Here is a 27,594-nt window from a genome sequence, read left to right on the forward strand (position 1 = left end):
AGTCACTAAAATCCCCCTGCAATGCAGGAGATGCAGGTTTGACCCCTGGATTGGGAAGATCCCCTGGAGGAGTAAGTGGGAACCCACTTCAGTGCTCTTGCCTGGGAATCCCATGGACAGAGGAGCATGGTGGGCTACAGTCCATGGGGTCACAATGAGTCGGACACGATTGACGCGACTTAGCATACACACTCAAGCTGGTATGATTTATTCTCCTTCACAGAGCTCTTCAGCAATAGTATCTTACCGAGCAACTCCTGGGCAAAGGACCAGAAAGAGGACATGGCCTGACAAACAAAGGCAGGCTGTCAATAAATGTCTAAACTGTAGAAAATCTGCCCAGGTTATTTTTACAACAGCCTGGAAAGCACAGACTTATTATGAAAGGCACTGCTCCTTTAAATTACTCACTGATCCCACCCAGATCTTGCACCCTGGCCAAATGCCTAGCCACTCTTGCTTTAATTTAGTCTAAAAAACATGAGTAAAGAATTACAAAAGATCTAAAGGGAAAGACAATTCTTATTTCCCACTGAACAGAACAATATCAAATAGTCAGCTCCATCCTCAGCAATGGTCCTTGCTGTTGGCACTTGCTTAACCAGTCTCTAATCCCTGTTTGATAAACTTTATAAGGTAAGACATGACTGTTTTGTTTTAATCACTCGAAACTAGTTCAGACATCTAAGAACTGTGGAAGACTAAACAGTTTACATATTTATTATGTGAAGAAAGCTTATCAGATTTTTTTATCCTTTGTTATTACTTTAATTATATTATCAGGGAAATAATAATTGTTAAAATGTAGAAAAATGTAAATTTTAAAGCTATTTTAAAATTTATTTTTAATTTATAGCCTACTGTGTAGCATTGTTATACTGTTAATATCTTTTGGGACATCTTTTTCTTAATTTGGACACGTTTTTATAATTCAGTCGTCATTGCAGAATGCTTTATAACATGGTAAGTTTAGCGATTTGGATAAAGTATCCGATCACTTTATCTTCATGGCAAAACAAATGAGATGCAAACATTGTGAATAAAATTAGTAAACTTTGCTGAAAGATAATGTTATTTCCAAAAAGTCATAAAATATAAGTTCTCTTGGATTTATTGATCCTGATATTTACCCCAAATAAATTTCACACAAAAAAGCCAAAACTATGGCATTTGATTAAAGGCAACAGTTGTTTCTGCATTTATGAAATGCAAACTGTAGTAAGCACAGAGGTTTATATTTCCTTTATTTAACTAATGACTCTTTTTCCCTGAAACCTATTTTGCTTGTATATAACATCTAAATGAAAGAAAGGTGGGAAGTATTAAAAACCGAGGCAAAATAAAGCATGACAAAAGGGATCCAAAATGAGTGGGCTCTTAAGATATTAAACTAATAAGAGATTTCAGGATGATAGTAGAACTGAGAAACTAGAGAAAGTGTAAGGGTGTCCTCTGGCTAATATCGGAAAGAAACAGCATGACTTTGGTTTCAGAGAACTAGATAAAAAATGTTAGAACAAATAGTAGTAAAGTATGAGATATTGTGATTATTGCTAATGAATCAGTTGTGTTAGGGAACATTATATATATAGAAGGCTTCAGTTATGAATTCATAATTACACGTCAACAAACTGTCTGAGCAAGTACCTAGTGTAGGGGAAAGATATCTATTTAAAGCCAGCATTTCCGAAGCCCAAAATGATGCCTGCAAATAAGAGAAATAGTAGTTTTCATCTCAGGATCCTGCATGGGAATCTCCTCCTTTAGGTTTTTGAAGAGTTGTCTTGATCCATAAACTACAAGCTTGTAAAATCTCTCTTGTTCTCAATGAAATTAAATTTTCAGTCTCTTATTTCCAGAACTTCTGAGAACTTCTTTAAGTACAAGGGTCAACAAAAAAAAGAAGTCATATGTGATACCAGGGACATGATGTTATACATCTTCCCCCCTCTGAAAATTTAACAGTGGCTGCGTTTTGCTACACAGCTTTGAATGTGAAAATGTGAAAGTGTTAGTCGCTCAGTCATGTCTGACTCTTTGCGATCCCATGGACTGTAGCTCACCAGGCTCCTCTGTCTGTGAGATTCTCCAGGCAAGAATGCAGACGTGGGTAGCCATTCTCTTCTCCAGGCGATCTTCCCGATGCACGGATTGAACTGGGGTCTCCTGCATTGCAGGCAGATTCTTTACCATTTGAGCTGCCAGGGAAGTCCTTTTTAATACCTGCTACTGCCAAGTCACCAGTCATGTCCGACTCTGTGCAACCCCATAAAAGGCAGCCCACCAGGCTCCCCCATCCCTGGGATTCTCCAGGCAAAAACACTGGAGTGGGTTGCCATTTCCTTCTCCAATGCATGAAAGTGAAAAGTGAAAGTGAAGTCGCTGAGTCGTATCCGACTCTTAGCGACCCCATGGACTGCAGCCTTCCAGGCTCCTCTGTCCATAGGATTTTCCAGGCAAGAGTACTGGAGTGGGGTGCCATTAGTACCTAGTTGTCTCCAAATCTTAGCATACTGGGTCTGAAAAGCAGTTAACATTTAGTCAATTGCATTTGAGGCAAATGCCAAGAGATATGGGGCTTCCCTGGTGGCTCAGACAGTACAGAATCTGCCTGCAATACAGGACACATGATTTTGACCCCTGGGTTAGGAAGATCCCCTGGAGAAGGGAATGTCGACCCACTCCAATATTCTTGCCTGGAGAATTCCATGGGCAGAGGAGCCTGGTGGGCTACAGTCCATGTGGTCACAAAGAGCTGGACATGACTGAGCGACTCAGCACACACAGCACACACACTTGGTCATACTGATACAAAGTCAGCTTAGGAAGCTTCCTGCTAATCGAGGCTATTTGAGGAGCAGACTATGGCATGGAGCTCTCCACTGATTCATCCCCAGTCCGATAGCTTTGCTTCTCACTGGGGCTTCTCCATCTGGCATGTATGAAGAAATCAGTCTCCCATCTCATTCCTTACTGCCTTAGCATGTATTTCTGACTCCCTCCCCAACACCCCCACCCCGTTGAGAGTCTGGAAAAAATCATGCTCATGGTTTCCCAGATTACCATTCCCTGAAGGCAAGGTGCCAAAGAAGGAAAGCATGATTCTTTTCCCAGAACTTCTAAAGTCTATACACTTCAAGCTGGCAAGCATTTCCAAACCATGCAAAAGATGGGGTTCAAAATAAGCCTTCTTACTTCCATTCTCAGGTACACTGAGCTAGCCACACGTGAGTCTTATTTTGCCAGGGAAGTCTGTGGCTTTTAAAGGCATTTGGTACATAGCTGGGCTTACTGAGCGCTGAAAATTGCTGAGGATTTAAATACAGGATCATATTTTAATCTACCCAGGAAAATAGTTTTACAGGGCCTTTCAGAGGGGATCGCTTCCTGATTTCAAGTCCTATATCTGTCCCGTAGTTCTTCCAGCTAACACTTAGCAAATTTGTTTCCCTTTTTTTTTTTTTTTTGCTCTTATACTCTTTTGACTGACTGGATATGCAGCTGTAGGACAGCTTGAAACTCCAGCAGAGATGAAGTTAACAAAGTAAATGTAGAAAATGGGGTTCTGTGGAAACAGAAGGGCAATTCAATTTTTGACGACCTCCAAACTCATTGAAATTGTGCATGTAATATTAAGACTGAAATCGTGGTGGCTCTCTACAACCCTGTAAAAATGTTGGCATGGTCAGGAGTTATAATGAAAATGGGTAAAACAACCTTGCAGCAATCTGATACTACCTTGGAGAATGTGGATATGTCAAACAGACCCTGTGATTGAAACACAGTCATCATATAGAGTGGGACTGAAATGTTTTTAAATAGCTCTCCCTATAATAAAGCTGCTCCCCATAATATAATGGGAAATTCAGACTACTTGGATGTAATTCTTTGAATATACAAAAATATTCATTGCTAGAAATTTGGTTGTGTCGCCATGGTTTATTTAGATTAGAAACTTTAAAAATCTCCATGTGGATAATTCTCCATAAATACGAATGAAAAACCCTTTTCTCTTTCCACATGCTAGCTTTCAATTTTACGGGCTTGAAATTAAAAATAGCAAACTCTATATCTTATTAAAGTATTTATAACTGATTTTTTAAATTAAAGGTGCTACACGGCGGATGAATTTTCACCATCTATCATAATGTGGAACAGACATTTTGTCCTCTGTCTCCTGCTTTTGCCAGCTTTTATGAGTCAAGTAATATATGGACAAAGAAAGAAAGGCTCAAAGACCAATTTACTTGCAAGGAAAAATCTCCAGGGTAAAAAAAATGTTTTATCTTTGTTAGTTTTAGTTTCTTAAAACCCTAATATGAATTTTTCCAAATAGCACTTGGTATAAACAGCAAACCACATATTTATGTATATGTGTGATATTCTATTTTGATATGATCATAAGGCACCTTACATACTTACAGAGCATACTTCTATGGGTACTTACAGAGCATACTTGAATGGGCACAACAGAGAATGCCACTCGCATAGATAAAGAAACTGAGGCCCAGAAGGTGAAGTGGCATGCTTGAAGCTGCAGGCAAATTATCTAGCAAGTCACAGAGCTAGGATTCAACCTTCAGTTCTATTAGGTTTCTTTGTCCCTCAGCACTGCTGCAATGCGATGCGTCCAGTCATTTTCTCCCTAGATTTAAAAAATGTCAAAAAAAAAAAATTTGCACCCAAACAAGATGAGGCCTCACCAATATGTTACACAATCTGATAGTGAGGCAGAGTATTATTTACTTCTAGACAACTTTGCCTAGTGTTTGTTGAATTTTTTAAACTACAATGTACTTTCTTTTCCTCTCACTTTAAGTAAGTTTTACCTTGGGAAGATGCTCAGAATATATGGTATTTGCTTTCGATTTGCATTATTTTAGAAGAGGAAAAGAATTTGAAGACTTGGAAAAAGATTTAGTTATTTACTATGTCAGCCCAATCTCTAAGGTGCCTCTCTTTTTCACTTCCTTCTCCTCTTGGAAATCAGCTATTCAGACCACACACCTCAGGGCTTTCTTTATGCAAAGCTGTTTTACAAGTGGGGACAAGGATGCTGCCTAACCTATTTCCTCTATTTCAGACGCCATGTGCTTCATAGATCTTGTCTTTATCGTGGACAGCTCGGAAAGTTCCAAAATTTTTCTCTTTGACAAACAAAAAGATTTTGTGGGTAGCTTGAGTGACAAGATATTTCAGTTGACCCCAGTTGGCTCCTTGAAATATGACATCAAATTGGCAGCCCTTCAGTTCAGCAGCTCTGTCCAAATTGATCCACCTTTTTCCTCCTGGAAGGATCTACAGACTTTTAAACAGAGGGTCAAGTCTATGAATTTCATTGGGCAAGGTACTTTCTCTTATTATGCCATTGCCAATGCAACGAGGCTACTTAAGAGAGAAGGGCGTAAGGATGGCGTGAAAGTGGCTGTGCTGATGACTGATGGCATTGACCATCCAAAGAATCCAGATGTTCAAAGTATCTCTGAAGATGCCAGAACTGCAGGAATATTATTTATCACCATTGGCCTTTCTACTGTAGTCAATGAAACCAAACTGCGCTTGATATCTGGGGATTTACCCAGCGTACCCATTCTCCTGTTGAATGATTCAACCCTTGTCGACAAAATTCAGGATCGCCTGGTAGGTACCTAATGTGTTGATTTTATATATATTTCTTATTATAATGCTGATAATTTGTTCACAAATTCTGAAAGGATAATACGTCAAAAAGATGAAAGGGAAAAAAAAATCTACCTTTGAAATGGAAAGAAGAATCTTTCTGATGTGTCTCTATATTCTTGACAGTTTGCACCAGGTAAACTGGGGAGGTACCAGGCTAATTCTCTGTAATTGCATTCCTAACTTTACTATCAGCCGATGCTGAAGATTTTGGAAGGATTCACTTCCCGTCATCCATCCGGGACTCCTGTTTGTGCATCGTGGGCTCAGGGAACACTGCTGACTTGCATTCGACTTGCGGTCAAATTGCAATCTGCCATATTTGTCTTAAGTTCTTTTTTTCCTGTTCCACTTGTGCAGATATTTTTTGACCCTTTGTCTCACCATTTGCCATATTATGCTCAAGTGCTTCCATTTTGAAAATTTATCTCCTTGCTTCTTAGGTGTTAACAAGGTCATCTAATTTTAAGTCACAATTGGCGGTATCACTGCTTTTCTTTATTGATTGTAAGAACCCTTCCTCACTGCTAGGGAAAACACAAGCCAAAGCAATCAAAACAAAATTCCTCTTCACCACATTTCTCAAGGAGGAACTCCTGGAGATGAGGCCATTGCTTTGTTAAGAGTCAAAAATTAATTTTCTTAAAAATGCTGATTAAAAAAAAATTCTTGATAGGAGGGCTAGGCTCATGTGTCCTTTAGGTCCTGAGTACTTCATATGGCTCTTTGCTATCGGTTGAAAAAACCTCAGGCCCTCTTTCAGAGATTGTCTTGCTCCTTTTGCCCCTTCTCTCAATTCTTTTTCCCAACATTACTTTGATTTTGTTACTCTCAGGTGCTTTTAGCACAAGATGCTGAGTTTTTCATGCCTAAATGACAGTGATTATGTCTTGAGTGCTGTGTATTAGGCATTGCTCTGAGTGCTTTATAGATTTTATTTTATTCAATGTTTACAACAATCTTATGATGTAGGTACTTTTATTATCTCCATTTTATAGTTGAAAATTTAAGGCCAGGCAAAGACCCCAGAGTCTGCATGCTTGACCCTTTAAAGTTACACTGGGAGAGAAGAGAGTAATTTTTTTAAAGGTTTTCTCAGGCAAAAATTCCTTGAAACAGTTAAGAAACATCCCTCCTCCAAAATCTACTGCTGTTTTTGGCCTTTTGAAGTTTAGGCATTAAGGGAAGACGAGGGGGCAGTTCTGCCTAGACCTCGGACTATGGGCTCAGTCCCAGGTGCCTGGGGTGAATGCTTACGTGAGCATCTCTTCTGCAGGAAAATGAACGTGCAGGGGGTTCAGGCTAACTGCCTAGCCCTGCCTCTACCTAATTTGAGTCCTCACCACTGAATGGGACAGAAGTTCCCAGCATGTGCAGGAAAGAACCCTGGGGTTGTGATAATGAGTCACCTGCTGCTGCCTGGGGAAGACCCAGGACAGGCAGCTCCTTGTTTGGCCAGCTGTGTCAGCTCAGGAGGTTCCTACTCCCTCCAGACACACCCTGGCTAAGAACTCCTGCCTAACTGAGAGCGCAGGCTCTTGGCAGTACATCCTAAGCCAAACTGTTTCTGGGGAAACCGAAAAATGACCAAGCATCCTAACGACTCTGCTCTTCCGTAGCATCCTCTGGTTTCGGCTTGTTTGTTCAGATGGAAGCTCTGAGAACAAGCCATTTCTTAGAAGGAGGTGCTGCTTTCCAAACAAATTGCAGGATCCAAACAGCTCATGGGGGTTTTCAAAGAGATATATACTAAGTATCAATGTTTCAAATGGCCACTGTCTAGGAAGCAAAACTGGACTTTTGCTCAGACTATTTGAAAAAGTCCTTACCTAATCTGTTTCTATTACATCTGTAGTTCAATTTTTTAAACTTTTTATTATGAAATAATCATGAACTTGACTTAAAAGAATGTTACTTATGTATTAAGCACAAAACTTCATCTACTTTAAGTGCAAAATTCTGTGAGTTTTTCTAGATGTATTCGCCCATGAAACCACCAACACAAATAGGATACAGAACGTTTCCGTCATCTCTAAAAGTTTCCTTACGCCTCTTTGCAATACATGCATCCCTTGTTCCTGGGGTACTACTGACCTGACTTGTCAACCTAAATTAGTGTCCATCTTCTAGAATCTTATATAAACAAGCTCACATCATGTGTCAGGTTCATACTCCCAGTGTAATGATTCTGAAATTCATCTGGGTGGTTTTTTGTATTGTCAGTTTATTCTTTCCATTGCAGAGTAGATTTTAGTTGAATTTATGGACAAGAGTATACACAGTGAATAGATTTTGCAGGAGCTCAGACAAATCAAGGAATCACTGCGTATTCCTTGGCGCCTCTATCAGGGAGTACCATGTAAGAACCCCTGAAAACAATGGTTCTAAATTACCCAAGAGAGACCTGATGACTCCAAGAAGAAAATATTCGTGTTTCTGTCTTATTATGATTTACAGAACAGTACTGAACCCTAGAGAAACACATTCAAACCAACCATCTGGATATATTACATGGTCCTTTAAAACAGCATGAGAGAGTATGTGGGTATTAAAAAAAATTGTTTATTACCTCCGACATTAAACTCTTAAAAAACTCTTTATGGGAATAATGATTATAACAAATTGGTCTCTTTATTTGGAGAGTACTAAGAAAAACATTAATTTAGTGCATCTTCTCCCTCACAGAGCAAGAAGGGATCAACTTCATCATTTCTGTATCATCTTTAGAATCCTAGGCTTCATTGATTTATTAGCATGGTCCACTTCCTGGTTTTTCAAGGCCTCCTCTGTTTAGAGCCTTATTTCTGTTCTCTGAGATTTGATAATGGCTCTTCTTCTGCTATATTAAGTTGCAAATATTATTTTTGTCGTGGGATTTGTAATCATTGCCTACTAAGTTCTGTATTCTCACCCCACTTGCTGTCATGCTGGTAACTTTGGCAGCTTCCTCACATTTCCTGTTCCCTTCTGAGAGCATTGACCTCATGGTCACTCACAAAATTGGCAATTCCAGTCTAGACTTCTTTTTCCCCACATATCTACCATCATAAAACTCTGACTCTGTTAATAAAATGCCCCTCCTTTTTGCTCTGATGAGGTCCTTTCTCTATTTATACTTTTTCATTTAAAGCACAGTATTCACCTAGACTTTCACTGAACACGCCCTTCCCTCTGGCTTTGACCACGTTTTCCCAACTGTTCTCCACATGGCCTGCCTCTCTGCTTAAGCAAAATGCCTTACTACTCTCCAAGCCTCCAGCTCTGTCCACTTTTTAAAAATGTCCCTCCTCGGTGCTTCCTTTGTCTGATTGCCCACATTGGTCTTTATGCCTTTTATCCTTATCAACTTTGACATATAGAACAACATTCCACTAATGAGTTGGTCCTTCGCATTCCTTTATTCAAAATCATCCAGAAGGCCAACCATTTCCAAACAACCATCCTATTCCTCTTTCTCTGCCCGCCAAGTCTAGGCTCTCCTTCCCACGCAGCTTGCTGTGCGGTATTCTGTATCACTGGGGTTTATGGACTACAAGTGTCCTTAGGGAATGCAGCTTTGTTCTTGCTTGAAACAGTCTTAACTATTGTGCGGTTTGGATCCATTTTTGTTTCCACGGAAATATAAATTCAAGCAAACAGAAAAGCCAGTGGGTTCCAAAAATAATTCGTTGCATTGTTATGGCTTTTAAGCCTCATGGCACATACATTTAAAGGTAATGTGGCAAAACAGAAATTGAATTTTCAAAGGAAAAGCTAAAAAAGTGTAAAATCACACATCTGCCACACTAACGGCTAAATTCATGAGTTGAAGATCTGTAAGGACATTGCTTAGTATAAAAAGGTGATAAAGGGACACAACTTTGCATTTTTCTTTATTTCAGTAGCTATTTTACAGCCTGACTGGATTTATTACTTGCTTTACTGCCTCTCTTTCAGATTTCTTTTCCTTCTCTCCCTCTCAGAGAAAACCAAGTTTCTGGTGTATATTTTCAATATTTTCACAATTTGGATCATGATCTAGGCATTCATCTTCTACCAACTTTTTAGGAAATTTATCTGTTAAAATATATAAATTCAATACATTGATTTTCCATTATTGGTGGATATTTTATTTCAAATTTTTCACTATTAAAAAACAATGAATGCTGAACTATACAAGAATTTCTCTAAGGTATGTCTGGAAAGTATGTCAGGATCACAGGTGGAAGCCAGGACTTATCCTGGGCAGCCTAGAGATAAAGTATATAAATTTCAACTTAATAGGCACAGCCAAATATTCTGGAGAGGGTAATGCTGTTTTACACTAAAATTGTCAGTTTAGCTGAGTTTCCATTGTCCACATCACCTACTAGTTCTTAAAGACACAAGTATCCCATCTGCTTTCAGCCTGGGTTTACTTTGCCTAGTAATTTAAAATCACTGGGGTAGGGCAAGAGAACAAGAGCATAGTTGAGATGCTGATTTTGGTAGATACGGAATGTGGCCAGAGTTGGACCGCTCCCAAGACCACGGGGTCAAGCGTCTTAGTTTTATAGGCATGGAAAATGAACTGCAGGGATTATATGACTTGCCCATGGTCAGGGGCCTAGACAATGGTGGAAACAGGATGAAAATCCTAGATGACACTTAATTCCTAGTCTAAATTTTTCTCTGATTAAATCACCAGAACTACTTAAAGCATGTTGCTATATCTTCTCTAAATAATTCATTTGTATCAAAACAAACATAGAGTAAAAACAAAACTAAAAGGATGCAGAGTCTTCTGTAAAGGTACAGCTCTGACTTATCTTTAGCTTCCTCATTACATTCTTTATTTTTAACAACTTACAACAAATATTCTAGTGCTTTTTGCTTCCATTTTCTATTTTATCATGTGTGATCTACCCCTCAGATTCAGTCATAAGGTGTTAATTTGACACATAAATTCTACCTTCAGAGAGTAATAAATTCTATCTGCAAACATAGCTTGTGTCCACTGACGCAGACATGATCTTCAGTATACTTTTCGGGTAATAATAGCCCGCTGAACTGGAGTGGAGTAGTGAGGCCTAAAGGTCTGACAAAAACCACGTTGCGAATTTCTCTAAACTTATGAATTGAAAGTAGTTTTGAAAAATATTCTGGCTAATTCATCTCTGTGTGGTTAAGTAGGAAATAGTGCTGAGCTTGGTCAGGTAGCTCAGCCCAAGAGTGTGACCTTGGGCAAGCCACAGCATTGTGTCTCAAATTTCTTTATGACAGAAGGAGCCACTGGACCACACTGACTTCTAAGGCTCATTAATAGTTCATGAAGTTATCACCCTAAAATTAATGTTCTAATGCTAAACAATAAATGCACATCTGTGTAGGGATAAAATAGCTTCCCTGATAGCTCAGATGGTAAAGAATCCGCCTGCAGTGCCGAACAACCCCATTCAACTCCTGGGTCGGGAAGATCCCTGGAGAAGGGATAGGCTACACACTCCAGTATTCTGTCTTCCCTCGTGGCTTAGATGTTAAAGAATCAGATCCGCTTGCAATGCGGGAGACCTGGATTCGATCCCTGGGTTGGGAAGATCCCCTGGAGGAGGGCATGGCAACCTACTCCAGTATTCTTACCTGGAGAAACCCCATGTACAGAGGAGCCTGGTGGGCTACAGTCCTTGGGGGTTGTAAAGAGTTGGACACGACTAAACGACTAAGCATAGCACAGCACATAGGGATAGAAAAATAGAGAAGAGAAAATACACAATTACATGCTGCTGCTGCTGCTGCTAAGTCGATCAGTCATGTCCAACTCTGTGCAACCCCATAGACGACAGCCCACCAGGCTCCGCCGTCCCTGGGATTCTCCAGGCAAGAACATTGGAGTGGGTTGCCATTTCTTTCTCCAATGCATGAAAATGAAAAGTGAAAGTGAGGTCGCTCAGTCGTGTCCGACTCTTCGCGACCCCACGGACTATAGCCTACCAGGCTTTTCCGTCGATGGGATATTCCAGGCAAGAGTACTGGAGTGGGATGCCATTCCCTTCTCCAACACAATTACATAAGTCTTTGTAAATAAAAGAAAGAAAATTCTCATTATGGCTTATTGAGCTTGTAGCCAAACTATGGAGATTTTAGAGCTGATAAAAAGGAACAAGAGAGAAAACATGGGATGCAATAGGATGAAGTTTCCAGAAAAAAATATTTTTAATGAATGTTAGTATCCTTCATGTCTTCTATTAGTATATGGCTCAGAGTGCTCCTTGGGTGGTTGGCTGGGGCTTTACTGCTTTTATAAGATTAAAAAGGCTGAATTGCTATTCTTCTTGGAAACTGCATATCCCATTGGGAATAATTAAGGCTAATAAGAAGCTGGAAGCAGAATCATGAATTGAGTTAATGTTTCATTCTTTTTTCCCTCCTAGGATATCTTATTTGAAAAGAAGGTAAGCACCACATGCTTTGATTACTATGAATTACTCTAAAACGCTCACATAATCAAATCAGCATTATCATTCACATTAGAAGGTAAGGTGTGACTAAATAAAAATCCTTACTTTTAAAAAATGAGCTGCTCTATTTTGAGGCAGCCACTTAATTTCTTTTATGTTGCCATATCCATTGCAGGTTGGAAATTTTAGAAAAAGTAGGAAATATTTAAATGATTTTAGAGAGTGGTTTTAGGAATCAGTGATAATGCACATGGAACAGTTTTGCTTCCTTTGATATTGCTTCCTTCATCCTAACTGGGTCTCAATACCCACTGCTCATGAGGGTCCTCCACTCTAGTATGCCTTGAGTTGGCCAGGATGAAGTAGTGTTCCTGGCTAATGGACAGGGCTCAGAGTCACCCCTGCTGCCTGATGACTGACTAAGCTCATTCTCCTCCCTGATGGTGCCCACCAGATCAATTGGTGAAGGAAGCTGGCCAATATTGGTTGGACAGTACTCAGCACAATTGATGATCATCAGCTTGCTGAGGACTGCTGTACTGGACGTATATTTCTGCGTAGAGGGTTTAGAACATCTGAACATCGTTCGAGAAATTGCTTCTTTAACATGAGGACACTTATAAGTAGTATCACATAAAATACTTTGGAGCCAACCAAAGCTTGTAGAGAACCATGCTTCACTGAACCATACATGGTCAGATACATCACTATTTTATGTGCCGTTTAGAGAGATTTTTAAAAAGCTCTCTGCCACTTAAAATATGATACAGTGCCTTCTTATGAGTCACAACTTTTAATTTTGTACTTAAGGCAAGAGTCCTTTTAGATGTACTTAGATATAGATTTTTAAATCCTGTATCACTTTTGCGCATACTTAAGAGAGAAAATATAAGCAAACAAAATTGGTTATTTCTGCAACTTCTTTGCATTCAGAGTCGAAATCTTCTGAATCACTTTCTGTCTCAGAGTCATTGCTGCCCTGGCTTTTGCACACAATACTGGCCCCTGTGCCACACAAAGTATAGATGACACGGCATTTCTTCAAGTGCTCTGGTTGTGCCTTTGGAGTTTTCTTCCATCTCATTCTGGAAGAGTGGGAGGGCATGTGCAGAAAACATCCGTTTCATCCTGGTCAAGCCTGACTCATAGAATACTTCTTCTGATTTCAAAGATGTGAAAATAAGAAAAAAGATGCATTTCAGAATTGATAAACTATGGTTTAAATAAAAAATTTTTCCTTTGTTGAGTAAAGCAGTATTTGATATTTGTATTTTATTGAACCTGGATGTGTTATACAGAAGAAAAATAGCAGAAATTCCAAGTCCACCGAAAATGTTTGTTTTCTCGTTTTAACTTACAAGTAGATGTTATATTAATACATCCATTTTTAATGGAGGTCTATTTTATTTAACCATGCCAACATTTAATACTTTATTAGCTGGCTCATCCTAGCTCAGAGTTTTCTTAGAAGAATTTAACAGAGAGAGCAAAAGCTCCATAAATTTTCAAGGTAAAGTTTCTTCAAGGGAGTGCTCCATTTCATTATATGTTGAATGAGATTTAATATGCTGTATTTCACTGTGTGTTAACGTTGTGTTTCATTGTTGATTTAGTGTGAACGCAAGATTTGTGAATGTGAGAAGGGGGATCCCGGCGATCCAGGGCCTCCTGTGAGTATATTTCTGCTTTGAACTTAGGGTCAGCTCAGGAAGTCCTAGCCATGATACTCTATCCTGAAAACACTGGGCTCCTTTGTGCTGTTGAAAAGCAAATTGCAGCAAAAACGGAAATGTTGTGTCTTTCTTTTATTCCTAAAGGGATACATTCTGTCCTAAGAAATAAGCTTGGGATTTTACTGACCTGAACTGAGGGCAGATTTGCCTTAAAATCAGATGTTCTTCCCACAAAGGATATTTCAGCATCTCTTCTGATGCGACAATTTAAGCCAGAGTTTCTCAATACTGAAGTGAAAATATAGAGAAAGGGTTCATATAGGTCCTCAGTGAGCTAGGCAAAGCTTCGTCCTACTTCCAACTACAAACAAGTGACTGCTCCAGAAGTTAACTGTGTCTTCACAGTTAACCAAGAGCAACCCCAAAAATGCCTAGTGGGGAGGAAGCTTGTTAGGGAGCTCTAGATGTTAGTGAATTGTGTGAAATGGAAGACACCACTTGGCAACTGGAGATAAATGGCAGGATTTGCTAACATGGTTCAGCACTTGAAATGATAATCCCCAAAGACACGCGCTTCCCTTATATTCTGCCCTAATACCTGGTAGGTGCCATGTCTGTTCTGGGAAGGTGCTGGAAACGACATCACAATGACTGGAAATGCTAGACATTCCTCTAACACACGCTTTTAGACACAAGAGCGAAAGAGTCGGCTTAAAGCTCAGCATTCAGAAAACGAGGATCACGGCATCTGGTCCCATCACTTCATGGGAAATAGATGGGGAAACAGTGGAAACAGTGTCAGACTTTGTTTTTTTGGGCTCCAAAATCGCTGCAGATGGTGACTGCAGCCATGAAATTAAGACGCTTACTCCTTGGAAGGAAAGTTATGACCAACCTAGGTAGCATATTGAAAAGCAGAGACATTACTTTGCTGACTAAGGTCCGTCTAGTCAAGGCCATGGTTTTTCCTGTGGTCATGTATGGATGTGAGAGTTGGACTGTGAAGAAGGCTGAGCGCTGAAAAATTGATGCATTTGAACTGTGATGTTCGAGAAGACTCTTGAGGGTCCCTTGGACTGCAAGGAGATCCAACCAGTCCATTCTGAAGGAGATCAGCCCTGGGATTTCTTTGGAGGGAGTGATGCTAAAGCTGAAACTCCAATACTTTGGCCACCTCATGTGAAGAGTTGACTCATTGGAAAAGACTCTGATGCTGGGAGGGATTGAGGGCAGGAGGAGAAGGGGACGACCGAGGATGAGATGGCTGGATGGCATCACAGACTCGATGGACGTGAGTCTGAGTGAACTCTGGGAGATGGTGATGGACAGGGAGGCCTGGTGTGCTGCGATTCATGGGGTTGCGAAGAGTCAGACACGACTGAGCGACGGAACTGAATTGATGATGCCCCTTCAGTTTTTCATTTTCTTCTGTGATTTCAAACTTTAGCAGTCAAGAGCCCAGAGGAGACATTTCACAAAAATGCATGAATAATGTTTTTGAACTGATGCTTGCATTTGGGGGCAAGGAGGGAAATGTGCACAGTGAATTTCTTAGACTCGGACACATTTTCTTCTGAGTCTTGGGTCTAAAACCTATACATTTTCAAATCATTCTACCAATCAAGGCATCAGAAAGAGAGAACGTTTGTCTTAATTTTTTTCTTCAAAATATACACTAGATACATCACACGAAAATGTGGCAGTCAGTAGAATCTGATTTTGGTCAGAGTAGAGGTTTAACTTCTCCTTCCTATGCAGTCTTAGTTTATACTTGTTACACCAAGAAATGGGCAGGAAAGGTTTGCTTGGGATATTCAATCATGTTTTAGAATAAACAGAAAACTTACGATTGCTAAGCTAATCTGACAATTTCAGTCACTCAATAGTGTTAGAAGAGATTACTGTACCATGTTTTTATAGGGATAGCCATATGTGTACATGTGTGCATAGTCACTCAGCTGTGTCTGACTCTTTGGAACCCTCTAGACTGTGGCCTGTCAGTCCACAGTCATAGAACTATGTCATTTGGCATTTATTGAGTGTTCCCAAAACTGGTTCACAGAAGAGTGAGATTTTTGGTGATTTGAGAACAGGAAAATAAAATGCCTTTCTGGAACAAATCTGAAGAACTCTTTTATCCTATCTTTTGAAACTCTCCCTTGGATATCAGGGAGAGAGAGACATTATCTTTTTTTGAGCAAATCTAGAGAATCTGCCTATTAGAGACTGCCATCTTCCTGGTGTGTAGTAAGGGAAAGCAGAGTTGAATCTTTGCTTGGTAGGCAACGTTTTGTTTTTATAATCTTCTCTCATTTTATGGGATGAAGCTGATAAGAAATTACTGTAAGGTGTAGGAAACGAATAGAATGGCTGTTCCATATAATCTTTTTCCCCTTTGCCTTCAGGGTACGCATGGAAACCCAGGTATCAAAGGTGAGCGAGGACCAAAAGGAAACACGGTAAATGACTAAACAGCTTTTCTTTAAAGCAATGTACTCCTTCTAGTTCTACTTAAAGAACAAAAATTAAGAAAACAAAGCATTGTACTTTATGCCTATGCCAAAAAAAATCTGATGATTCCTGTGAAGAATACAGGCTGTTTGCCTCCTGCATTATCTGTCTGGCTTGTATAAGCTTATATTTACAAATTCAGAGAAGCATATGGCCATTTCGGTCAATAGATTCAGGAAACCTAGGGAGCTGAATAAAGAGAAACTCATTCTTAAATAATGGTGGCCTAAACTGAATACTACAACGTTTCATGAATCATTAATACATATTCCAAAACACATTGTGGTTGGCACTTGAGTTTTAAGAATTAAAACTCCTTTATGAATTCCTTAATTCTTTTCTTTGTGTGCCATCCAAAAAAGCAAATCTTTGATTTAAAAAATTATATCAAATTATATATCCCAGGAGACAGATTAACAAGTGTAACCATGTGAAAATTTAAAGAAAAATTGTATTCAATGAAAAACAATAATTAAAGAGGAAGACATATATGGAAATGTTTATGTAAAATACAATGGACATTGAGGTAATTGCTATAACACATCCGTCTGATGTCCTAAGTCACTTCAGGTGTGTCTGACTCTTTGTGACCCTATGAACTGTAGCCTACCAGGCTCCTCTGTTCATGGGATTCTCCAGGCAAGAATACTGGAGTGGGTTGCCATTTCCTTCTCTAGGGGATCTTCCTGACCCAGGAATCGAACCCGTGTCTCTTAGTCTCCTGCATTGGCAGGAGGATTCTTTACCACAAGCACCACCTGGGAAGCCCTGCCATAATGCATAACAACTTTATAAAAATAGGTGAGAAATGAATAATTAAATGGTCAAAAGACACAAACAGTTTTCAAGAGAGGAAAAAACTCCAGTGAATAAAGAAATAGAAAAATGTCTAATTTCACTGGATAATGGATGAAATTTAAAGACTGACAATGAGGAGCCCTTTAATACTAATTATTCACATTTTAGAAACTTTGGACTCCAAGGCTCTTGGGGCATTTTGGAGGGGGCGGTGGAGGGAAGTTCACATAGTTCATATCTAGTTCACACTGTTTTTTCTGTATTTTAAATTTTAAAAAGTTTCTTAAAGTAACTAACATAGCAATATTAAAACAATAATAACTAGCAATATGGTGGTGAAACTACTTTCTTTTTCATTGCAAGGGTAACTTGGCACAAACACAAACATTTTGGGAAGCAATTAGGCACTACATAAGAAGCATTCAAATATTCAAAATTTTAATCCCAATAACTCCATTCCTGAGAATAGGTTTAAGGAGTTAATGAAAAATATAAGTTAGAAGCATGAAAGCATTTTGCAAATTGCCTGCTTGCCAAAGAGAGGGAACGTAAAGTATTCTTGGGTGGCTTTACAACACACACAAAGTCACACTCACACCCCTACACTCACCCACTTTCTACGGATCTGAACTAATGCCATCACGTCTTCTTTTTGTTTTGTTAAATACCTGTTGTAAGTCTTTGTGAACATTTCATTTATTTGGCTTGTAATTGTGTGCCACATAATATATTTTCCTAAGTCTTGCTGAAATCAAGCAATCACTCTTAAGGACATTTTGGAAAACATTCCAAAGCCCCTTGGAGAAAAGCCAGAGTGGCTGGCTCTGAGAGAGGCCACAATGGTCTATTTGAGAACAACGGCCGTGTTGTTAAACCAGCATGCGAGTCTCGGCCTGAGCTGTGAAAACACACCTGCATTCTGCACCCTATACATCTGGCTTCACTTCAAAGGGCAAAGGCTATCTGAACTGCTGTTTTCGTCCTTAGACTGCATGGTGAGAATTGTCAGTCAGTGGTCAAGGTCAAAGATACTTTTCCCACCGGGTTGACCTATTAATCTGGGAATTCTGAGGAGCGCATTTTATTGAGCAATCACTTGCTCTGCAGGGCTGTGGAATTTTGACTGAATTTTTTCTTGTCACAGGGTGATGCTCAAAAAGGGGAACCTGGAGAAAGAGGCCCAGGGGTATGTACTTGACTGAAATGCCTTCCTAAGAAAGTAATCCCAGGATGCTAAGATTCGGTAATGGATCATTTTGACCCCTGCAGTGCAAGTGCAAAAATGATTTATGTCTGTCTACCTGTGCTCTGGATGGCTCAGACAGGCAATCAGACAGATTATGATCTCAGAAGCTGAAATGTGAGGAGAAAATACTCTGTCCAAAAGGAGTGAGGACGGGACGGAGTGCTCCACCACATGACGCCCCTTGATGCTCAGGTTGAGATTTGTGAAAGGCTCAAATGAGAAAAATATTTTGCTCTGCTTCTTGTGCTTTTTATAAAAAATTAAAAGATTAATTTAAAGATCCGGGGAGCCTAGGAATGACATCATCTCAACTATGGTTTTGTAAATCCAATTCTACAGGCAAAAGAAGAGATCATTCTGGTTGATTTATCATCCCTAAAATTAGATGATGTCAGAGACTGAACGACTGAGAAATAATTACAATACATTTCTTCTTTTGCATTTTCCTGGAGAACTGCAGTGGTGTAGCAAATAGCAGAGAGGTATACAGGAACTTGAAAGGAAGCTGTATTATGTTTCTCTCTCAGCTTATCCCCTTGGATGAAAAAGCCCAGGACCCAGACCCAGAGGTTTAAAAAACACTTCTCTTGGCGTTTGTCATCAATGTCATGGAAAATCTGATAGAAAGCTTGATAAGCTCAATGGAAATTCCTTCAGAAATTTGTGTTATTCATTCAGGAAAGACTTCATTTTAGGTGTGTTCTATGTATAAAGCATACTGTTAGTGAAAATAAAATTAAGACAAAGTACTTATTTTCAGGAACATCCATTATCTCAGAGGAGAGCTAAAACAGCTATAATATGAAGCAGAATGTCAAAACAGTATGAAAATTTCATGTGTCAAATATTATGTATAAAGGGCATTCAGAGAAGACTAGAGCTGTCAGAGTGGGTTCTATGGGATGAGCCCTCACAAGTGAAGAGTGAAGGGACAGGTCAGATCAAGATGGACTGGAAGGTGGAGGGGCAGGCATTGCAGCTGGAGAGCGCTGTGAGCAGCAACCAAGGGGAGGACAGAGAGTGAGGAATGGTAAAATGGGGCCTCGGGAGGAGTGCTGGCAGATACAGCCTGAGGGGCCGAGTGGCTGGCCCCTGATGCCTGGAAGGCTGGGCTTTGCTGGGTGATGGACTCCCCTTGAGATTTTAGATGAGGCGCATGGCCCCAGAGCTGTGGTTTTGGATTAATTGGGCCTGGCTCTGAAAGCAAAACTGAAGTGGGGATAAGCAGAGAGTGTACTTTGAAGAGGTCTGTTGCTACAGGCTGCATGAGAAGTAACAGGGACATTAATTAGCCAGAGCTGCTCTGGCCAATGTGAGCCTCTGGCCACATCTGCTCAACTGGCGGTCAGGACAGGCAGGCCGGAGGGGTGGCGTGCTGGTGGAACGGACTGCACACTGGATTTTGATGAAGTGAAATGAAGTGAAGTTGCTCAGTTGTGTCCGACTCTTTGCAACCCCATGGACTGTAGATGACTCAGTATCAAAAAAAAAAAAACCACAAAATATCTCACTGATAATTTTTTAATATTGATCATGTGTTAAAATGACAGAATTTTGACCTGTTAGGAGACATAAAACATATGATTAAAAATTAATTTCACCTGTTAATTCTTACATTTTTTAAGTGGCTATGAAGGAATTGAAAATGATATGTGGCTCACGTTATATTGGACAGAACTGAGCTACAGTGATGACAAAACAGAAAGGAGGGGAACACTGTGAGAACCACGAAGGTGCAGAAATGCAGGGATGTGGTGACTCACTCTGCCTCAGCTGGTCAGCAAGATTTACTGAGCACTTGCTATGTGCTGGGCCCTATATTGCATGCCGGGGAAAGGGAGGTGAGCAAGGTAAAGAGACCATGTTTCACGAAGTGTTCACGCAGCAGGAGGCAATCAATAGGTGAATCAGTGAATAAGAATTCCAGTCAGTGAGAAGGTTCCGTTAGGTCACTTAGTCACGTCTGACTCTTTGTGACCACATGGACTGCAGCACACCAGGCCTCCCTGTCCATCACCAACTCCTGCAGCGTGCTCAAACTCATGTCCATTGAGTTGGTGATGAAAACAAAACAAGGTCACATGGGCTCCTAGGCAGAAAGAGCAGTAGGTACAAAGGCACCAAGGCGGAAGAAGCTTGGTGGGCGCAGGAAATGGGAAGAGAGCCAGAGCTTGAGGAAGAGTGGGGGTAGGAGATGAGGCTGGGAGGTAGGCAGGGGCTGGATTGCATGGGCCTTGATTTGTAACTAAGGGCCCTGGGACCTACATGCAGGTCCCGTGGTGGAGACTCTGTACTTCCATTGCATGAGGCATGTGTTCGATCCCTGGCCAAGAAAAGTTCCTGTGGTGTGGCCAAAAAAAAAAAAACCAAAACAACATTGATTATACACATAGGTGTAATTACCAAAAAACAAGAAGCTCTGTATGAAACCAAGTGCCCTGGAAGCTGTTGGAGAATTTTAATTCGTTGGATTAAAAGAATGGAAGGGGTAAGTAGAGAGAAAAGATGATTATAAACTTTTGATTTCTGTATGATTTGAAATATGATGGTACCGTTAATAGAAATAGGAAAGTCAGAAACAAATTTTGCAGAGACCAATGAGCACAGTGTTGACTGTCTTAAATTTGAGTATTTTAAAACTAGTAAGTAAAACCAGAGATCTCAGGGAAAAAACTAAAAAGAAAACAAACAAACGAAAAAGGAAGAAAATAAAACAGGAAAAAAATTATGCTATAAAAAAATAACATTCCTTTATTTTTGTAAACTGTATTGGCTCCTTCCTAAATACAATCTCACATTTCTGAACATAAAATAATGACAGGATTTTAAATATGATGGTGGGTTAGAGGGAATGCAGATCACCCAGGATTCCTGAGATAGGAAGTCCAGCTTTTTTTTAGTGCTGCAAACATGAATTGTTTTTATAAAGAACACCAGTTTAACTATGGCCTTCAACTTTAAGCACTATACTAAACCTTAAACCATTTACGTGGGTAAGTGTTTCCAACATGGATTAAATTGTACCGTAACATTTCCTTCTTTTTACTAGTTTCACTCTTCAATTTCTCAGTGACTGCACATTTGGAGAGAAGTGTTATTTGTTTCCTAAAGTTTTCCTTTTTATCTTTTGTAAAAAAAAGTCCTACACAACAAAATTTTGTACTCTGATTCACACGTAACTACACTCACATCCTGTTTATTCCACTGGTTTCTCCAGCTCACTTAAAAATATATCTTACAATTCTATTTTTACACTTGGAAACTATAGTTGTGTGAAAAAGACACTCGATCCAGTTAAAGACTTGGTGTTGCTTAAAGCTGGTAATTTCCCAATCAGGTTAAAATTCAGTATCGTGCTACTTAAAGGACTGTGGGCAGTGACACAACGGAGAAGGCTGTGCAGCGTTCCCAAGAGTGACACACAAGAGCTGCAGAATTGCCGGCCCCTTATTTAGCGTGGGATAAAATATAGTAACTTAAAGGTCACTGTCTCACCAGGGTTGATAAAGGAACCATTCATTTCCTTGATGCTCTATATTCAAGATCGAATTTGAAAGGAGGACCTGAATGGATATAAGTATTTACGGGCATTTTAAAGGTCATTCTCTCAGCTCGTTTTCAAAGCCAGTTTCTCTAACAGTCTCCATGGAACATCCTCAGCTGTGAGAGTTCATAGTTTAAAAGTCAATATAACAATTTTGAAAGGAGTGTTATAGGTTGTCACTGCTACAGTGAGTTTCAGTGTATATAGTCTCTCCTTTAGCTTTGGGCCAAAGGGTAAGAAATTGGGTTTGAAAAAAAATATGTGGAACTAAGAATAGAATATAATAAAAGGAAACATGGGTTCTTTTCTTCCCTCTACTATATGCACATTCCCTAAGAGCAAAGATAAGTGAACGAGCTTATCTTTACATGGTCTTACTTTCCAAGACTGTACAAATGTGCTTTGTTATACTTTATAAATGAAAAACATCAGATACTTCCTCCAACTATGCCTTCTAATATCGTATTCTACTTTTCTGTTTTAATTAGGGAATCCCTGGGTACAAGGGTGAGAAGGTAAGTTGGTAACAACAAATAGAATTTTATAAAGAAAAATAGAAATGTAACTATTTATATACTCATGTATATGTGTTAGTCACTTAGTCATGTTGGACTCTTTGTAACTCCATGAACTGTAGCCCACCAGGCTCCTCCATCCATGGGATTCTCCAGGCAAGAATACTGGAGTGGGTTGCCATTTCCTTCTCCAGGGGATCTTCCCAACCCAGGGAGCGAACCTGGGACTCCTGTATTGCAAGCAGCTACTGTCTGTGCTACTAGGGAAGCCCGTTTAAATACTTAATAAAAGTTATTTTACCTTATTTTTGGAAGTCTGGATTCTCAAATTTCTAAGTACATTTTAAACTCTGTTAACATAAAATAATAATAGAACTTAAGATATGGGTATATGCTATAAAGAATAGAAGGTGGCCCAAGATTCCTGAGATCAGAATTTAGTCTCTCTTAGTCCTGCAAATATGAATTGTTTTTAATACAGAATCCTGACTTTTACAGCCATGCATCACAAGGATCCAGCCCAAAAGTTTCTATATACAAAAGAATACAGCAATACTGCAATTAGGCTAGTCCCCTGGCACTTAGCTTCCCATGAAACGTAGACATAAGACCGTCTACTGGGGGAAAGAGGATGGGTCATCCTGCTTAAGCAGTAAAGAACTACTTATTTCATTTAGTCAATCATTTAGGTAGAACTTGCAGGAGAAGTGAATTTGACAAACAAAGGTTATGAGTTGTTATTTTATGATTATTTGAAAATTACAAATTATGACATCAAACTGATTCAAAAGAAATGAATGTGTTAGACTAGAGTTCAGGAATCTTTGAGAGTGTTCAGTTGTTCATTCCTAAGTTTATGCTGCTATTATTATATGCTCTCTATGGTCAGATAAGCTATTTAAAATCAGAACATGTCGCTATCATTCATTCTGTCCTAAAACCCTCAGACCTGGGCAAGTGAAAGTGTTAGTTGCTCAGTCGTGTCTGACTCTCTGCGACCCCATGACTATTGCCCACCAGGCTCCTTTGTTCAAGGAATTCTCCAGGCAAGGATACTAGAGTGGGTAGCCAGGGGATCTTCTGTAGCCAGGGGATCTTGCCGATCCAAGGATTGAACCTGGGTGCCCACATTGCAGGTAGGTTCTTGACCATCTGAGTCACCAGGGAAGTCCAAGGCCTGCATTACAGGGTCCTGTTCTGGGTCCCCTCCGACCTCTTCACTCATGATGGAGCCAGGAGTCTGCAGGGTGAGAGGCCCATGGCCCCTTCTCCTGGATCATCCTTTGGGTACTAACACCCTAGAAGACCCTGCCAAATGGCTTGAGCCCGCTTCAAAGGCTCACACAAACCTCTCTCCCATGTCCATCGTCTTCCTAGCCCTGAGGGAAACCAAATGGAAGCTTTGCTGGGGCAGGAGGGGCCAGGGAGGGGGCTTTGTTATGCTGCTAGGGGCACCTTCACAGACACACACCCATAGATTCTTTTGCTGTGGAAGGAGCTGGAGATGGGAAGTGAGGTGGGAGCTGGGCTGTAGGTCGGTTGCAAAGGTCTGCCACAGGACCTCTGAGGAATTCCAAAACTCCTTTAACTTTTTACTCCTTTTGTAGGTTCATTTGTCAAGAAAGGAAGTTAAAACAGTACTAGTTTATTAGCTTGACTTGTAACTTTCAGCTACTTAGATATATGGTATGTGGGCCTCTGCTTGCACTCTTGCCCCAGGGCCCTTGTAAACATTAGAGTTAAACCTACATACAAGCAAATAAATATATTCCTAAACTGGAAATGTTAGGTCTTAAAGGGGAAGAGTGCAAGAAATGCCATGATTCTGTACTTGGCCGTAGGAACATGGACAACTCAATATCTTAGAATGTCTGTTTCTTCATCTGTAAAGAACTGGATCAATGCAGGCCTCCTCAATTTATCAGGCTTTCTCGGTGGTTCAGTGGTAAAAAAAAAAAATCCACCTGCCAATGCAGGGGATGTGGGTTCAATTCCTGAGTCAGGAAGAACTCCTGGAGGACATGGCAAGCCGCTCCACTATTATTGCCTGGGAAATCCCATGGACAGAGGAGTCTGGTAGGCTACAGTCCATGGGGTTTCAAAAGAGTCAGGCATGGCTTATGACTAAACAAACAATTTACAGGGTGGTTGGAAAGTGAGATAGAATAATGGATGTGAAAATGTACTGTAAATTATTAGCTGGTCTATAAATATATGGTTCTATTATAAAGAGACAGGGAACAGATGAAAGTATGGGAAAGTTAAGAAAGTTTCATGATTGTAAATAATTGTGCTAAATGGGCTTCCCTGGTGGCTCAGATGATAAAGAACCTGTCTGCCAATGCAGGAGGTGCAAGAAATGTGGGTTGGATACCCGGGTTGGGAAGATCCCCTGGAATAGGAACTGGCAACCCACTCCAGTATTCTCGCCTGGAAAATCCCATGGACAGAGGAACCTGGCGGGTTACAGTTCATGGGGTCAGAAAGAGTCAGATATGACTGAGTGAGCAACACTAACTAAATTGTCCCAAATACATAGAGCCGAAGAAAATTCTCCATGGTGCCATCTTGATTTATACAATATGTTAATTATCAACACCAGGAAACTCTCTGTATATATATATTTAAAAGATTCACTTAAACTTCTGGAGAACAATAAGTTTACTGAAGGGGCCCTTGTTTGGAAAACACAAGATATCAGAGTGAAAGGACCCTGAACTATCCACATTCAAGCCAGAATTTCACCAGAAGTGGCATCAGAAATTAGAGGCTGGGAACAGAGCTAATCTGTTCAGAGTTTTCTGAAGTGCTTGCTCTCAGGAACTTTGTAACTGTGACCATTCCACAGGGATTACTGAGCCCACCAAAGAATTTTGAGCATATTTACAGTACTTTTCTGTTTTATATTTTGGTGGTTGGCTCATTTTATTTCCACTCATATTTATTTCCATTCATTTTACTCCACAACAATAAATTAATTGCTTTCTAATTGATTCTTCAAGAGTGATTTTCCATTTGCATTGAGAAATAAAGGTTCAGCTTGTTTTCAGGGAAAGCTCAGTTTTTCCTGGGTCAGGCTGACTCACAATATGATGGGGAGAGAGGACAGATTGCTTCTGAATAGAGGCATAGTTGGATCTAAAAATTGTACCTTCCTCTTGCCTGCTGCAGATGCCAGCAATATCCCAGGCAGGACCCCAGGCAGAATGTCAGGTTAGTGAAGAGTAACTTGCAGACCATGCCCTGTTCAGCTCTGGGTGGCTGAGGAAGAACACAGACTTGGTGTCTAACAGACTCAAGATTGTGGTCATGAACAAGCTGCTTAATCTGTCTGAGCCTCATTTTCCTTGTGATGAATGGAGACATATATGCCTTGCAAGGCTGTTGAGGGGATCAGCAATAACATCAAGACATTTTGGCACCCACTCTGCATCCATAATTGGTGGTCACAATTATCATTTCCCTTCTTAGAGCAAAGTGTGGTCGGCAGGTTGGCTGTCAGTCTGCAAACTGTTGCTATTTTGTGTGGAGCTGAAGCTTGCAGCAGAGTATAAATCCACTGTATCACTAAACGTCCTGTTTAGCTTAGCTGACATTTTTCATAGCAAGATTTCCTTAATGAAGGAAGCAGGGCAGTGACGTTCGTGCTAACATAAGTTACTTACGTCATTGTGTATTAGTGGTTCAAGACGCACGGTCTAGAGCAGCACAGAGATAATAGAACAGCAGCAGAAATAGAAACTCGTAGTGACGGCACTGGATTAAGAGTCACTGGCTGGCATGGACGTTGATGTAAATCATCTACCCTCCCCAACAGAACTGCCTTCTCTTAAAAATATGAATTGCTTGGAGGCTCAGAACAAACAAATATATATGTGAACACACTCTGAAAATTCGAACTTTAGTTGTTTTTCTAATTGACTTTGTTACTTTGAAATACTAATTATTAGAAGTCTTAGAAGTCTGATAAAATGGATTAGTATTCAGAGGCCCCAGTTCTCATTCTATCTGAGCAAGTCACATTTAAATCACAAATTTTCGTTCTGTGAGACTGAGCTAATACTATCTACCTCAGACGTGATTTACATCATTAAATGATTAAAGATTTACATCAGTGATTTAAATGATTTACATCGATGTCAGATTAACTGAGATAGTGTCTATAAAATAACGCTAATAATAAACAGTAAAGCATCATTTAAAGGTTAATTTTTCCCCCATTAATATTCCAGGAGAGGCAGGACCGTAGGCTGAGGTGATGGAAAATACACAGCACGCTTGCCGCCACGCCTGACCCTCTCTCTCACTGCAGACCTTGCTCATTCATCGTGGCTCCCTTCTCTGTCAAGTCAGAACATGCTCTCAGAACCTCTTCCTCACAGATTTCTAGGCAAACGCTACTAATTGATCAAAGTTGGTGCTCAGGCCAGAGCATGCGGTGTTGTGGAAAGAACAAGGTCTCTGACTCTGAGTAGACCTGGTTTCAGACCTTGACTGCTCTTTACTAGCTCATTGATGGAGTGAAGTTATCTTATTGAGCCTCAATTTCCTCACGTATAAAATAAGATGAAAGTGAAGGGGATTAGGAGGTACAAACTGCCAGTTATAAAATAAATAAGTCACATGGATGTAATATCCAGCACAAGGAATATAGTCAATATTTTAGAATAACTTTGGATGGTGTGTAATCTATAAAAATGTTGAGTCACTATCTTGTACAATTGAAACTAATCTAATATTGCAAGTCTACTATACGTCAATAAAAAAAGACATCTAAGGACCAAATTGCAAAAAAAAAAAAAAGGAATGGCAAAACTGATCTCACTGGGCTGTAATGTGGATTCAATTAAATCACATATACGCAAAGGGCATACACTATATCGTAGATGCTTATTAAGCCTTAGTTTCTTTCCTCTTAATTTCATCCATGTCTCAAAAATGGGAAGCCTCATTAGGTGGTATTACTAATTTGATTCTGTTAAGTTAGGAATGACTCAAGGATAAAATTTTTCAGAGTTCAATATGCAAACAACCCACAGTATTGAGGATAAAATTGTGTTTAATTCATCAGACTGCTAATGTCATAAGATTCTGCTGGGAATCTTATAAAAAGAATCCTAACACTGAATGACCGTCTTCTTTGTCTTGTGTATTTATTTTTCAGGGTGAACGTGGAGAATGTGGTAAACCCGGCATAAAGGGTGACAAAGTA

General features: G+C 40.0%; 1 protein-coding gene across 1 annotated transcript in view; it reads left to right on the forward strand.

The window, feature by feature from the left end:
* The window catches only part of COL28A1 (collagen type XXVIII alpha 1 chain), a 184,047-nt gene continuing 156,998 nt past the window's right edge, over positions 546-27,594 (forward strand). The window contains exons 1-9 of the mRNA XM_005678961.3: positions 546-636; positions 4,111-4,268; positions 5,084-5,640; positions 12,069-12,089; positions 13,709-13,765; positions 16,174-16,227; positions 18,222-18,263; positions 22,356-22,382; positions 27,547-27,591. Of these exons, the coding sequence (XP_005679018.1) occupies positions 4,148-4,268; positions 5,084-5,640; positions 12,069-12,089; positions 13,709-13,765; positions 16,174-16,227; positions 18,222-18,263; positions 22,356-22,382; positions 27,547-27,591 (924 nt within the window). The 5' untranslated portion in view covers positions 546-636; positions 4,111-4,147. The remainder of the gene's footprint in view (positions 637-4,110; positions 4,269-5,083; positions 5,641-12,068; positions 12,090-13,708; positions 13,766-16,173; positions 16,228-18,221; positions 18,264-22,355; positions 22,383-27,546; positions 27,592-27,594) is intronic.

Source organism: Capra hircus, chromosome 4 (genome assembly GCF_001704415.2).
Source record: "Capra hircus breed San Clemente chromosome 4, ASM170441v1, whole genome shotgun sequence".
In the NCBI taxonomy this organism is placed as follows: Eukaryota; Metazoa; Chordata; class Mammalia; order Artiodactyla; family Bovidae; genus Capra; species Capra hircus.